Source organism: Oncorhynchus masou, chromosome 14 (genome assembly GCF_036934945.1).
Source record: "Oncorhynchus masou masou isolate Uvic2021 chromosome 14, UVic_Omas_1.1, whole genome shotgun sequence".
Lineage (NCBI taxonomy): Eukaryota > Metazoa > Chordata > Actinopteri > Salmoniformes > Salmonidae > Oncorhynchus > Oncorhynchus masou.
The window spans coordinates 18,707,700-18,720,501 of record NC_088225.1 but is presented as its reverse complement, the minus strand read 5'-3'; the positions used below and the strand labels follow the sequence as shown (position 1 = coordinate 18,720,501).

At 42.2% G+C, this 12,802-nt stretch overlaps 1 protein-coding gene across 1 annotated transcript in view; it reads right to left on the bottom strand.

The window, feature by feature from the left end:
* The window catches only part of LOC135553823 (speckle-type POZ protein-like), a 163,247-nt gene that overhangs the window by 8,991 nt on the left and 141,454 nt on the right, over positions 1-12,802 (bottom strand). The window contains exons 11-12 of the mRNA XM_064985759.1: positions 5,341-5,396; positions 3,141-3,263 (exon numbers count right to left, since the gene is read on the bottom strand). Of these exons, the coding sequence (XP_064841831.1) occupies positions 3,141-3,263; positions 5,341-5,396 (179 nt within the window). The remainder of the gene's footprint in view (positions 1-3,140; positions 3,264-5,340; positions 5,397-12,802) is intronic.

Here is a 12,802-nt window from a genome sequence, read left to right as displayed (position 1 = left end):
TTTGTACTTGCTATCTATCACCATTTACAATAGGAAATGCTGGACTGTGTAATGATTTCATAACATCAAATTGCTCCTGTCACGTCAATGAAGCTAGTTTGACTGAGAGAGAGGGAGAGGGTTTGAAAAGGAGTGTTGACAGTGAGTGGTGGAGGTGGAGCGCGGGAACCAGGGAGAGAGAGCAGAGATCATGGTAGTGTGTAAACACTGAAAGGTGATATATCTGACGTCCTGTTAAACCTTGGGTGTCCAACTCAACACACCACGGTACAGTACACCCACAGTGTAGACAAACACACACAACACTGAGGCAGAAAGTCACTCACAAAAGGCCACAAGGAGTGTGTCCCTGTGTGAAAATGGGCACAGCACATATACACTAAATGACCAAAAGTATGGACGCCTGCACGTCAAACATCTCATTCCAAAACCATGGGCATTAATATGGAGATGGTCCCCCCTTTGCTGCAATAACAGCCTCCTGGGAAGGCTTTCCACTAGATGTTGGAACATTGCTGCAGGGACTTGCTTCCATTCAGCCACAAGAGCATTTGTGAGATCAGGCACTGATGTTGGGCGATTAGGCCAGGCTCGCAGTCGGCGTTCCAATTCATCCCAAAGGTGTTCGATGGGGTTGAGGTCAGGGCTCTGTGCAGGCCAGTGAAGTTCTTCCACATCGATCTCGACAAACCATTTCTGTATGAACCTCGCTTTGTGCACGGGGGCATTGTCCTGCTGAAACAGGAAAGGGCCTTCCCCAAACTGTTGGCACAAATTTGGAAGCACCTTACAGTTAACTAGTCCAACGCAATAACCACCTGATTACATTGCACTCCACGAGGAGCCTGCCTGTTATGCGAATGCAGTAAGCCAAGGTAAGTTGCTAGCTAGCATTAAACTTATCTTATAAAAAAAACTATCAATCAATCATCATAATCATAACTACACATGGTTGATGATATTACTAGTTTATCTAGCGTGTCCTGCGTTGCATAAAATCGACGCGGTGTGTATTCGTGAAAAAGGACTGTCCTTGCTCCAAACTGTACCTAACCATAAACATCAATGTCTTCCTCAAAATCAATACACAGAAGTATATATTTTTAAACCTGCATATTTAGCTGAAAGAAATCCAGGTTAGCAGGCAATATTAACCAGGTGAAATTGTGTCACTTCGCTTGCGTTCATTGCATAAAGAGTCAGTGTATATGCAACAGTTTGGGCCGCCAAATTTGCCAGAATTTTACGTAATTATGACATAACATTGAAGGTTGTGCAATGTAACAGGAACATTTAGACGTATGGATGCCACCCGTTTGATAAAAATACGGAACGGTTCCGTATTTCACTAAAAGAATAAACGTCTTGTTTTCGAGATGATATTTTCCGGATTCGACCATATTAATGACCTAAGGCTCGTATTTCTGTGTGTTATTATGTTATAACTAAGTCTATGATTTGATAGAGCAGTCTGAGCAGCGGTAGGCACCAGCAGACTCGTAAGCATTCATTCAAACAGCACTTTCGTGCGTTTGCCAGCAGCTCTTCGTTGTGCTTCAAGCATTGAGCTGTTTATGACTTCAAAGCCCATCAACTCCCGAGATTAGGCTGGTGTAACCGATGTGAAATGGCTAGCTAGTTAGCGGGGTGCGCACTAATACTGTTTCAAACGTCACTCGCTCTGAGACTTGGTGTAGTTGTTCCCCTTGCTCTGCATGGGTAACGCTGCTTTGGGGGTGGCTGTTATCGATGTGTTCCTGGTTCGAGCCCAGGTAGGGGCGAGGAGAGGGACGGAAGCTATGCTGTTACACTGGCAATACTAAAGTGCCTATAAGAACATCCAATAGTCAAAGGTTAATGAAATACAAATAGTAGAGAGAGAAATAGTCCTATAATTCCAATAATAACTTCAACCTAAAACTTCTTACCTGGGAATATTGAAGACTCGTGTTAAAAGGAACCACCATGTTCTCATGTTCTGAGCAAGGAACTTCAACTTTAGCTTTCTTACATGGCAGATATTGCACTTGTACTTTCTTCTCCAACACTTTGTTTTTGCATTATTTAAACCAAATTGAACATGTTTTATTATTTATTTGAGGCTAAATTGATTTTATTGATGTATTATATTAAGTTCAAATAAGTGTTCATTCAGTATTGTTGTAATTGTCATTACTAGAAATAAATAAAAAATATTAATAAATAAATAAATTAAAAATCGTCCGATTAATCGGTATCGGCTTTTTTTGGTCCTCCAATAATCGGTATCGGCGTTGAAAAATCATAATCGGTCGACCTCTAATATATAGTGTACGTACCCACACACAAAGCCCCACAACAAGGTAATCTTCAGACTGCAGCCAGGAGAACTGATTCAGAGGTGTGTGTGTGTGTGTGTGTGTGTGTGTGTGTGTGTGTGTGTGTGTGTGTGTGTGTGTGTGTGTGTGTGTGTGTGTGTGTGTGTGTGTGTGTGTGTGTGTGTGCGTGTGTGTGTGCGTGTGCGTGTGTGTGTGTGTATTACATAAGAGCTGTACTATTGTGTAGCCAGAGAGGCTGCTGGGATAGCATCAGAGGGGTAAGGAGGATCTTAGTGAGACCTGGCCTTGCCCTCCAGTTAGTCCAGCAGCTCCCTACAGAGTTAACCACATGCACCGTTATTAAATAAATCACACACACTGCATGAGAAAAGAGAGGGAAGGAAATTAATGGGAGGAGAGAGGATGAATGCAGAGTTAAGATGAGGGAGTGTCACAAAAGGAATCCTTGGAGTGAAGGGCAGCACTTAACACAAACAATGTGTGTGTGTGTGTGTGTGTGTGTGTGTGTGTGTGTGCGCGCTCGTGCATCAACAGATCTGGGGTCCTAGAAAATACTCAAATATGTTGACAGGAAACCAAGGAAGTTATGGAGGTTAAATTCTGCCATATTCAGTTAATTTATTTAGAGTCACATAGACCTAGCATCATTCTGCACGCAGGACCACTACATATGTTACATAGCATCACATACACATCACACACATGAACATAACATACTGTACGCCAGGGAACATTATAACATATGATATACTCACTCATCCATACAATATGATATCAGATACAATATACACACCTCCTCATTCCTCCTCCACCCACACTAACCTTGTCAGCCGCAGCCAGCAGGTCGTCAGCCATCTTGTCCAGGTTGGGGGCTTTGCCCGTGTAGATGAAGCACATCATCTCCTTGAACACCTCGGGCTCCACATCGTTAATCTCCACACGGTTCTGGAGGAGGAGAGAAGAGACCGAGGGCAGTGCTCAAAGCCTATATTACCACAACTTCCCAACATCAGATCCATTATGAACACTCCATTATGAACACTCCATTGACTGTGATCCTGTTCCAGCAGTCTTCCCATGATGCAGTCTGCTTAACTCATTTCAGATAGGTGAAGTTAACCATTTATCTACACTGAACAAAAATATAAACTCAACATGTAGAGTGCTGGTCCCATGTTTCATGGGCTGAAATATAAGATCCCAGAAATGTTCCATACACACAAAAAGGTCATTTGTGCACAAAATCAGTTTAGATTCCTGTTAGTGAGCATTTTTCCTTGGCCAAGATAATCCAGCCACCTGACAGGTGCGGCATCTCAAGAAAGTGATTGAATAGCATGCATATTACACAGGTGCACCTTGTGCTGGGGGCAATAAAGGCCACTCTAAAATGTAACATTTTGTCACACAAACAATGCTTCAGATGTCTCAAGTTGAGGGAGCGTGCAACTAGCATGCTGACTGCAAGAATGTGCACCAGAGCTGTTGCCAGAAATTTTAATGTTCATTTCTCTACCATAAGCCGCCTTAAACACCGTTTTAGAGAATTTGGCTATACATCCAAAAGGCATCACAACCGAAGACTACGTGTAACCACGCCAGCCCAGGACCTCCAAATCTGGATTCTTCACCTGCGGGACAGTCAGGGGGGAAGAGGAAGGGGCTGCTGAGGAGTGTTTGTCTGTCTGTAATAAAGCCCTTATGTTGGGAAAAACTTAATCTGATTTGCTGGACCTGGATCCGCAGTGGGTGGGCCTATGCCCTCCCAGGCCCACCCATGGCTGCGCCCCTGCCCAATCATTTGAAATCCATAGATTTGCACCTAATGAATTTATTTCAATTGACAGATTTTCTTATGAACTGTAACTCTGTAAAATCGCTGCGTTTATATTTTTGCTCAGTAAAGCTAATTTTACTATCTACTTTATCATTCAAGTTTATACATATAAAACACACACACACACCAAATAGTTGTGAGCAGACCAGAGCACCAGAACACCTCTGAAACAGTCTGAACACGTTCAACCCCAAAATTGAAAACGGCATTTTCGATGTATTTTTTCCTCCACAGTCGATTCCTGGAATTAATCCGGAGCATTCGTTCCCAACGAATGGTGCCTGCAGCCAACGACAAGTGCTCTTTATCACTCGTCGGCACGGTAACTGTAACCCTGAACCCTTTTCTCCTTTCCTAGAGGCAGAACAAGGCAGTAAACCAATTATGTTGCTGGTTTATCGTCGTCACGGCGACCTGAGGTATTTCAGCGAGGTCAGGCCGGCTATACAGACAGCTCATAGTACATTAATGCTCCACTCTGGACACTAACAAAACAGCACACTACAAATCAACCCATTACACATTAGCACAGACATACACGTGTTTGTTTATCACCAACAGACAAACATTTGTGCTGTACAGAGAGTACACGTGATCTTTCATGATCTACCAACACACACACACAGTCTACCAATACACACAAACAGGCACAAGACTTGGCTATTATTATGTTTATTTACAAACGCATTTATTCTCCCTCTATAGACTGGTGAATCTTACCTCTATCAAATGGGGACAAATCCCTCCCCCTCTCCCTGATGAAGACGCCCACTTATATACCAATTAAGATAAATTTCCTAGCTTTGTGCTTTATAATTTCCCCATTTAAGCAGGGCCCGCATCAATATTCTGCCAACACAACCTCGAAATCACTGATGTTCAATCTCACCACCTCCCTATCAGATGAGCAGGACCCACCATGGCACGGGGTTAACAAACACACACACACACACACACACACACACGCACACCAAGGATCTATTTTGGTCAAACTCCCACAAATCCTACAGTTATAGATCTTACAGTGAGCCTGCCAACTCCATGCAGACGAGGCAACATTCTGGAAGGGTACAGTAACCGTGTAGACACATCCCTGTCTGAACTAGTGATGATGCAACAGAGAGAAATATGTGAAGATCCTCCCCACAGGACTGTTCAGGTCACAACACTGTCTACAACACTCACCTTTTTACTCTCCTCCATCTCATGCTCAAACATGGCACTGAACACTGGCGATCGGGCTGGAGGGGTAGAGAGAACACATCAAAATGTATGGTCACATGCGCTGAATACAATGCTTACTTATAAGCCCTTAACCAACAATGCAGTTCAAGAAATGGAGTTAAGAAAATATTTACGAAATAAACTCAAATAAAAAGTAACATAACAAGGCTATATACTATTTCCTATATAGTGCATACTATTTCCTATATAGTGCATTATTTTTGACCGGGGTAGCGCACTAGGAAATAGGATGGAATTTGGGGTGTACTAAACCACATAGCGTTGTTTCATTCAGAGATTTGTCAGAGAGAGGGAGAGAGAGAATCCCAACCCCACAGCAGCACACAATTAAAATGTCTCAAAATGACTCAATAATAGACAGCCATTCTCATTCTCCACAGGGACACAGTACCCCCCTCTAAATCATCATTGTTTCATGGTCCTGTGTGGCTCAGTCGGTAGAGCATGGCGCTTGCAACGCCAAGCGTCGTGGGGTCGATTCCCACTGGGGCCACCCATATGCAGTAGTGGCCCCAGCCGACTTGTAAGTCGCTTTGGACAAAAGCGTCTGCTAAATGGGATATATTATTATTATATATTATAGTCTAAATGTGTTTTTCTAATAAAGAAATGGGATCCCTCTCTATGATAGTAGAGCACTAGTGTGCTTGGGAGTAGGACACCTGGAGTGTTGTTCCATAGCTGAGAGTTGTTTTGTGTGAGTGTTGTTCCATAGCTGAGAGTTGTTTTGTTGTGGGTGTTGTTCCAGAGCTGAGAGTCGTTTTGTTGTTCCATAGCTGAGAGTCGTTTTGTGTGAGTGTTGTTCCATAGCCGAGAGTTGTTTTGTGTGACTGTTGTTCCATAGCTGAGCGTCGTTTTGTTGTGAGTGTTGTTCCATAGCTCAGAGTGATTTTGTGTGAGTGTTACCATAGCTGAGAGTTGTTTTGGTGTGAGTTATGTTCCGTAGCTCAGAGTGGTTTTGTGTGAGTGTTACCATAGCTGAGAGTTGTTTTGTTGTGAGTGTTGTTCCATAGCTGAGAGTCGTTTTGTTGTGTTGTACCATAGCTGAGAGTTGTTTTGTTGTGTTGTACCATAGCTGAGAGTTGTTTTGTTGTGTTGTACCATAGCTGAGAGTTGTTTTGTTGTGTTGTACCATAGCTGAGAGTTGTTTTGTTGTGTTGTACAATAGCTGAGAGTTGTTTTGTTGTGTTGTACCATAGCCGAGAGTTGTCTTCTGTGAGTGTTGTTCCATAGCCGAGAGTTGTTTTGTTGTGTTGTACCATGGCTAAGAGTTGTTTTGTTGTGAGTGTTGTTCCAAAGGTGAGAGTTGTTTTGTTGTGAGTGTTGTTCCATAGCCGAGAGTTGTTTTGTTGTGAGTGTTGTTCCATAGCCGAGAGTTGTTTTGTTGTGAGTGTTGTTCCATAGCCGAGAGTTGTTTTGTTGTGAGTGTTGTTCCATAGCTCAGAGTTGTTTTGTGTGAGTGTTGTTCCAAAGGTGAGAGTTGTTTTGTTGTGTTGTTCCATAACTGAGAGTTGTTTTGTTGTGAGTGTTGTTCCCGGGTAAGTGTTGTTTTGTTGTGAGTGTTGTTCCATAGGTGAGAGTTGTTTTGTTGTGAGTATTGTTCCATAGCCGAGAGTTGTTTTCTGTGAGTGTTGTTCCATAGCAGAGAGTTGTTCCATAGCCGAGAGTTGTTTTGTGTGAGTGTTGTTCCATAGCCCAGAGTTGTTTTGTGTGAGTGTTGTTCAATAGCTGAGAGTTGTTTTATGTGAGTGTTGTTCCATAGCTGAGAGTCGTTTTGTTGTGAGTGTTGTTCCATAGCTGAGAGTCGTTTTGTTGTGTTGTTCCATAGCTCAGAGTGTTTTTGTGTGAGTGTTACCATAGCCGAGAGTTGTTTTGTTGTGAGTGTTGTTCCATAGCTGAGATTCGTTTTGTTGTTCCATAGCTGAGAGTTGTTTTGTTGTGAGTGTTGTTCCATAGCTGAGAGTTGTTTTGTGTGAGTGTTGTTCCATAGCTCAGAGTTGTTTTGTGTGAGTGTTGTTCCAAAGGTGAGAGTTGTTTTGTTGTGTTGTTCCATAGCCGAGAGATGGTTTCTGTGAGTGTTGTTCCATAGCCGAGAGTTGTTTTGTTGTGTTGTACCATAGCAGAGAGTCGTTTTGTTGTATGTTGTTCCATAGCTGGGAGTCGTTTTGTTGTGAGTGTTGTTCCATAGCTGAGAGTGGTTTTGCTGTGAGTGTTGTTCCATAGCTGAGAGTTCTTTTGTTGTGAGTGTTGTTCCATAACTGAGAGTTGTTTTGTGTGAGTGTTGTTCCATATCTGAGAGTTGTTTTGTTGTGAGTGTTGTTCCAGAGCTGAGAGTCGTTTTGTTGTGTTGTACCATAGCTGAGAGTTGTTTTGTTGTGTTGTTCCATAGCTGAGAGTTGTTTTGTTGTGTTGTTCCATAGCTGAGAGTTGTTTTGTTGTGTTGTACCATAGCTGACAGTTGTTTTGTTGTGTTGTACCATAGCTGAGAGTTGTTTTGTTGTGTTGTACCATAGCCGAGAGTTGTCTTCTGTGAGTGTTGTTCCATAGCCGAGAGTTGTTTTGTTGTACCATGGCTGAGAGTTGTTTTGTTGTGAGTGTTGTTCCAAAGGTGAGAGTTGTTTTGTTGTGAGTGTTGTTCCATAGCCGAGAGTTGTTTTGCTGTGAGTGTTGTTCCATAGCTGAGAGTTGTTTTGTTGTGAGTGTTGTTCCATAACTGAGAGTTGTTTTGTGTGAGTGTTGTTCCATATCTGAGAGTTGTTTTGTTGTGAGTGTTGTTCCAGAGCTGAGAGTCGTTTTGTTGTGTTGTACCATAGCTGAGAGTTGTTTTGTTGTGTTGTTCCATAGCTGAGAGTTGTTTTGTTGTGTTGTTCCATAGCTGAGAGTTGTTTTGTTGTGTTGTTCCATAGCTGAGAGTTGTTTTGTTGTGTTGTACCATAGTGTTGCTGACAGTTGTTTTGTGAGTATTGTTCCATAGCCGAGAGTTGTTTTGTTGGGTGTGTTGTTCCATAGCCGAGAGTTGTTTTGTTGTGAGTGTTGTTCCATAGCTATGAGTTGTTTTGTGTGAGTGTTGTTCCAAAGGTGAGAGTTGTTTTGTTGTGTTGTTCCATAGCTGAGAGATGTTTTCTGTGAGTGTTGTTCCATAGCAGAGAGTTGTTCCATAGCCGAGAGTTGTTTTGTGTGAGTGTTGTTCCATAGCCCAGAGTTGTTTTGTGTGAGTGTTGTTCAATAGCTGAGAGTGGTTTTGCTGTGAGTGTTGTTCCATAGCCGAGAGTTGTTTTGTTGTGAGTGTTGTTCCATAGCTCAGAGTTGTTTTGTGTGAGTGTTGTTCCAAAGGTGAGATTTGTTTTGTTGTGTTGTTCCATAACTGAGAGTTGTTTTGTTGTGAGTGTTGTTCCTAGGTGAGTGTTGTTTTGTTGTGAGTGTTGTTCCATAGGTGAGAGTTGTTTTGTTGTGAGTATTGTTCCATAGCCGAGAGTTGTTTTCTGTGAGTGTTGTTCCATAGCAGAGAGTTGTTCCATAGCCGAGAGTTGTTTTGTGTGAGTGTTGTTCCATAGCCCAGAGTTGTTTTGTGTGAGTGTTGTTCAATAGCTGAGAGTTGTTTTTTTATGTGAGTGTTGTTCCATAGCTCAGAGTTGTTTTGTTGTGAGTGTTGTTCCATAGCTGAGAGTCGTTTTGTTGTGAGTGTTGTTCCATAGCTGAGAGTCGTTTTGTTGTGAGTGTTGTTCCATAGCTCAGAGTGTTTTTGTGTGAGTGTTACCATAGCCGAGAGTTGTTTTGTTGTGAGTGTTGTTCCATAGCCGAGAGTCGTTTTGTTGTTCCATAGCTGAGAGTTGTTTTGTTGTGAGTGTTGTTCCATAGCTGAGAGTTGTTTTGTGTGAGTGTTGTACCAGAGCTGAGAGTTGTTTTGTGTGAGTGTTGTTCCATAGCTCAGAGTTGTTTTGTGTGAGTGTTGTTCCAAAGGTGAGAGTTGTTTTGTTGTGTTGTTCCATAGCCGAGAGATGGTTTCTGTGAGTGTTGTTCCATAGCCGAGAGTTGTTTTGTTGTGTTGTACCATAGCAGAGAGTCGTTTTGTTGTGAGTGTTGTTCCATAGCTGAGAGTCGTTTTTTGCTGTGAGTGTTGTTCCATAGCTGAGAGTGGTTTTGCTGTGAGTGTTGTTCCATATCTGAGAGTGGTTTTGCTGTGAGTGTTGTTCCAGAGCTGAGAGTCGTTTTGTTGATTTGTAGCATAGCTGAGAGTTGTTTTCTGTGAGTGTTGTTCCATAGCCGAGAGATGTTTTGTTGTGAGTATTGTTCCATAGCCGAGAGTTGTTTTGTTGTGTTGTACCATAGCTGAGAGTTGTTTTGTTGTGAGTGTTGTTCCATAGCCGAGAGTTGTTTTGTTGTGAGTGTTGTTCCATAGCCGAGAGTCGTTTTGCTGTGAGTGTTGTTCCATAGCTGAGAGTGGTTTTGCTGTGAGTGTTGTTCCATAGCTGAGAGTTGTTTTGTTGTGAGTGTTGTTCCATAACTGAGAGTTGTTTTGTTGTGAGTGTTGTTCCAGAGCTGAGAGTTGTTTTGTTGTGTTGTTCCATAGCTGAGAGTTGTTTTGTTGTGTTGTTCCATAGCTGAGAGTTGTTTTGTTGTGTTGTTCCATAGCTGAGAGTTGTTTTGTTGTGTTGTACCATAGCTGACAGTTGTTTTGTGAGTATTGTTCCATAGCCGAGATTTGTTTTGTTGGGTGTGTTGTTCCATAGCCGAGAGTTGTTTTGTTGTGAGTGTTGTTCCATAGCTATGAGTTGTTTTGTGTGAGTGTTGTTCCAAAGGTGAGAGTTGTTTTGTTGTGTTGTTCCATAGCTATGAGTTGTTTTGTGTGAGTGTTGTTCCATAGCCCAGAGTTGTTTTGTGTGAGTGTTGTTCAATAGCTGAGAGTGGTTTTGTTGTGAGTGTTGTTCCATAGCTGAGAGTCGTTTTGTTGTGTTATACCATAGCTGAGAGTTGTTTTGTTGTGTTGTACCATAGCTGAGAGTTGTTTTGTTGTGTTGTACCATAGCTGAGAGTTGTTTTGTTGTGTTGTACCATAGCTGAGAGTTGTTTTGTTGTGTTGTACCATAGCCGAGAGTTGTCTTCTGTGAGTGTTGTTCCATAGCCGAGAGTTGTTTTGTTGTACCATGGCTGAGAGTTGTTTTGTTGTGAGTGTTGTTCCAAAGGTGAGAGTTGTTTTGTTGTGAGTGTTGTTCCATAGCCGAGAGTTGTTTTGCTGTGAGTGTTGTTCCATAGCTGAGAGTTGTTTTGTTGTGAGTGTTGTTCCATAACTGAGAGTTGTTTTGTGTGAGTGTTGTTCCATATCTGAGAGTTGTTTTGTTGTGAGTGTTGTTCCAGAGCTGAGAGTCGTTTTGTTGTGTTGTACCATAGCTGAGAGTTGTTTTGTTGTGTTGTTCCATAGCTGAGAGTTGTTTTGTTGTGTTGTTCCATAGCTGAGAGTTGTTTTGTTGTGTTGTTCCATAGCTGAGAGTTGTTTTGTTGTGTTGTACCATAGCTGACAGTTGTTTTGTGAGTATTGTTCCATAGCCGAGAGTTGTTTTGTTGGGTGTGTTGTTCCATAGCCGAGAGTTGTTTTGTTGTGAGTGTTGTTCCATAGCTATGAGTTGTTTTGTGTGAGTGTTGTTCCAAAGGTGAGAGTTGTTTTGTTGTGTTGTTCCATAGCTGAGAGTTGTTTTGTTGTGTTGTACCATAGCTGAGAGTTGTTTTGTTGTGTTGTACCATAGCTGAGAGTTGTTTTGTTGTGTTGTACCATAGCCGAGAGTTGTCTTCTGTGAGTGTTGTTCCATAGCCGAGAGTTGTTTTGTTGTACCATGGCTGAGAGTTGTTTTGTGTGAGTGTTGTTCCAAAGGTGAGATTTGTTTTGTTGTGTTGTTCCATAACTGAGAGTTGTTTTGTTGTGAGTGTTGTTCCTAGGTGAGTGTTGTTTTGTTGTGAGTGTTGTTCCATAGGTGAGAGTTGTTTTGTTGTGAGTGTTGTTCCATAGCTGAGAGTTGTTTTCTGTGAGTGTTGTTCCATAGCAGAGAGTTGTTCCATGAGAGTTGTTTTGTGTGAGTGTTGTTCCATAGCCCAGAGTTGTTTTGTGTGAGTGTTGTTCAATAGCTGAGAGTTGTTTTGTGTGAGTGTTGTTCCATAGCTCAGAGTTGTTTTGTTGTGAGTGTTGTTCAATAGCTGAGAGTTGTTTTATGTGAGTGTTGTTCCATAGCTCGAGAGTTGTTTTGTTGTGAGTGTTGTTCCATAGCTGAGAGTCGTTTTGTTGTGAGTGTTGTTCCATAGCTGAGAGTCGTTTTGTTGTGAGTGTTGTTCCATAGCTCAGAGTGTTTTTGTGTGAGTGTTACCATAGCCGAGAGTTGTTTTGTTGTGAGTGTTGTTCCATAGCCGAGAGTCGTTTTGCTGTGAGTGTTGTTCCATAGCTGAGAGTGGTTTTGCTGTGAGTGTTGTTCCATAGCTGAGAGTTGTTTTGTTGTGAGTGTTGTTCCATAACTGAGAGTTGTTTTGTTGTGAGTGTTGTTCCAGAGCTGAGAGTCGTTTTGTTGTGTTGTACCATAGCTGAGAGTTGTTTTGTTGTGTTGTTCCATAGCTGAGAGTTGTTTTGTTGTGTTGTTCCATAGCTGAGAGTTGTTTTGTTGTGTTGTACCATAGCTGACAGTTGTTTTGTGAGTATTGTTCCATAGCCGAGAGTTGTTTTGTTGGGTGTGTTGTTCCATAGCCGAGAGTTGTTTTGTTGTGAGTGTTGTTCCATAGCTATGAGTTGTTTTGTGTGAGTGTTGTTCCAAAGGTGAGAGTTGTTTTGTTGTGTTGTTCCATAGCCGAGAGATGGTTTCTGTGAGTGTTGTTCCATAGCCGAGAGTTGTTTTGTTGTGTTGTACCATAGCAGAGAGTCGTTTTGTTGTGAGTGTTGTTCCATAGCTGAGAGTCGTTTTGCTGTGAGTGTTGTTCCATAGCTGAGAGTGGTTTTGCTGTGAGTGTTGTTCCATATCTGAGAGTGGTTTTGCTGTGAGTGTTGTTCCAGAGCTGAGAGTCGTTTTGTTGATTTGTAGCATAGCTGAGAGTTGTTTTCTGTGAGTGTTGTTCCATAGCCGAGAGTTGTTTTGTTGTGTTGTACCATAGCCGAGAGTTGTTTTGTTGTGAGTGTTGTTCCATAGCCGAGAGTTGTTTTGTTGTGAGTGTTGTTCCATAGCCGAGAGTTGTTTTGTTGTGAGTGTTGTTCCATAGCCGAGAGTCGTTTTGCTGTGAGTGTTGTTCCATAGCTGAGAGTGGTTTTGCTGTGAGTGTTGTTCCATAGCTGAGAGTTGTTTTGTTGTGAGTGTTGTTCCATAACTGAGAGTTGTTTTGTTGTGAGTGTTGTTCCATAGCTGAGAGTCGTTTTGTTGTGTTGTACCATAGC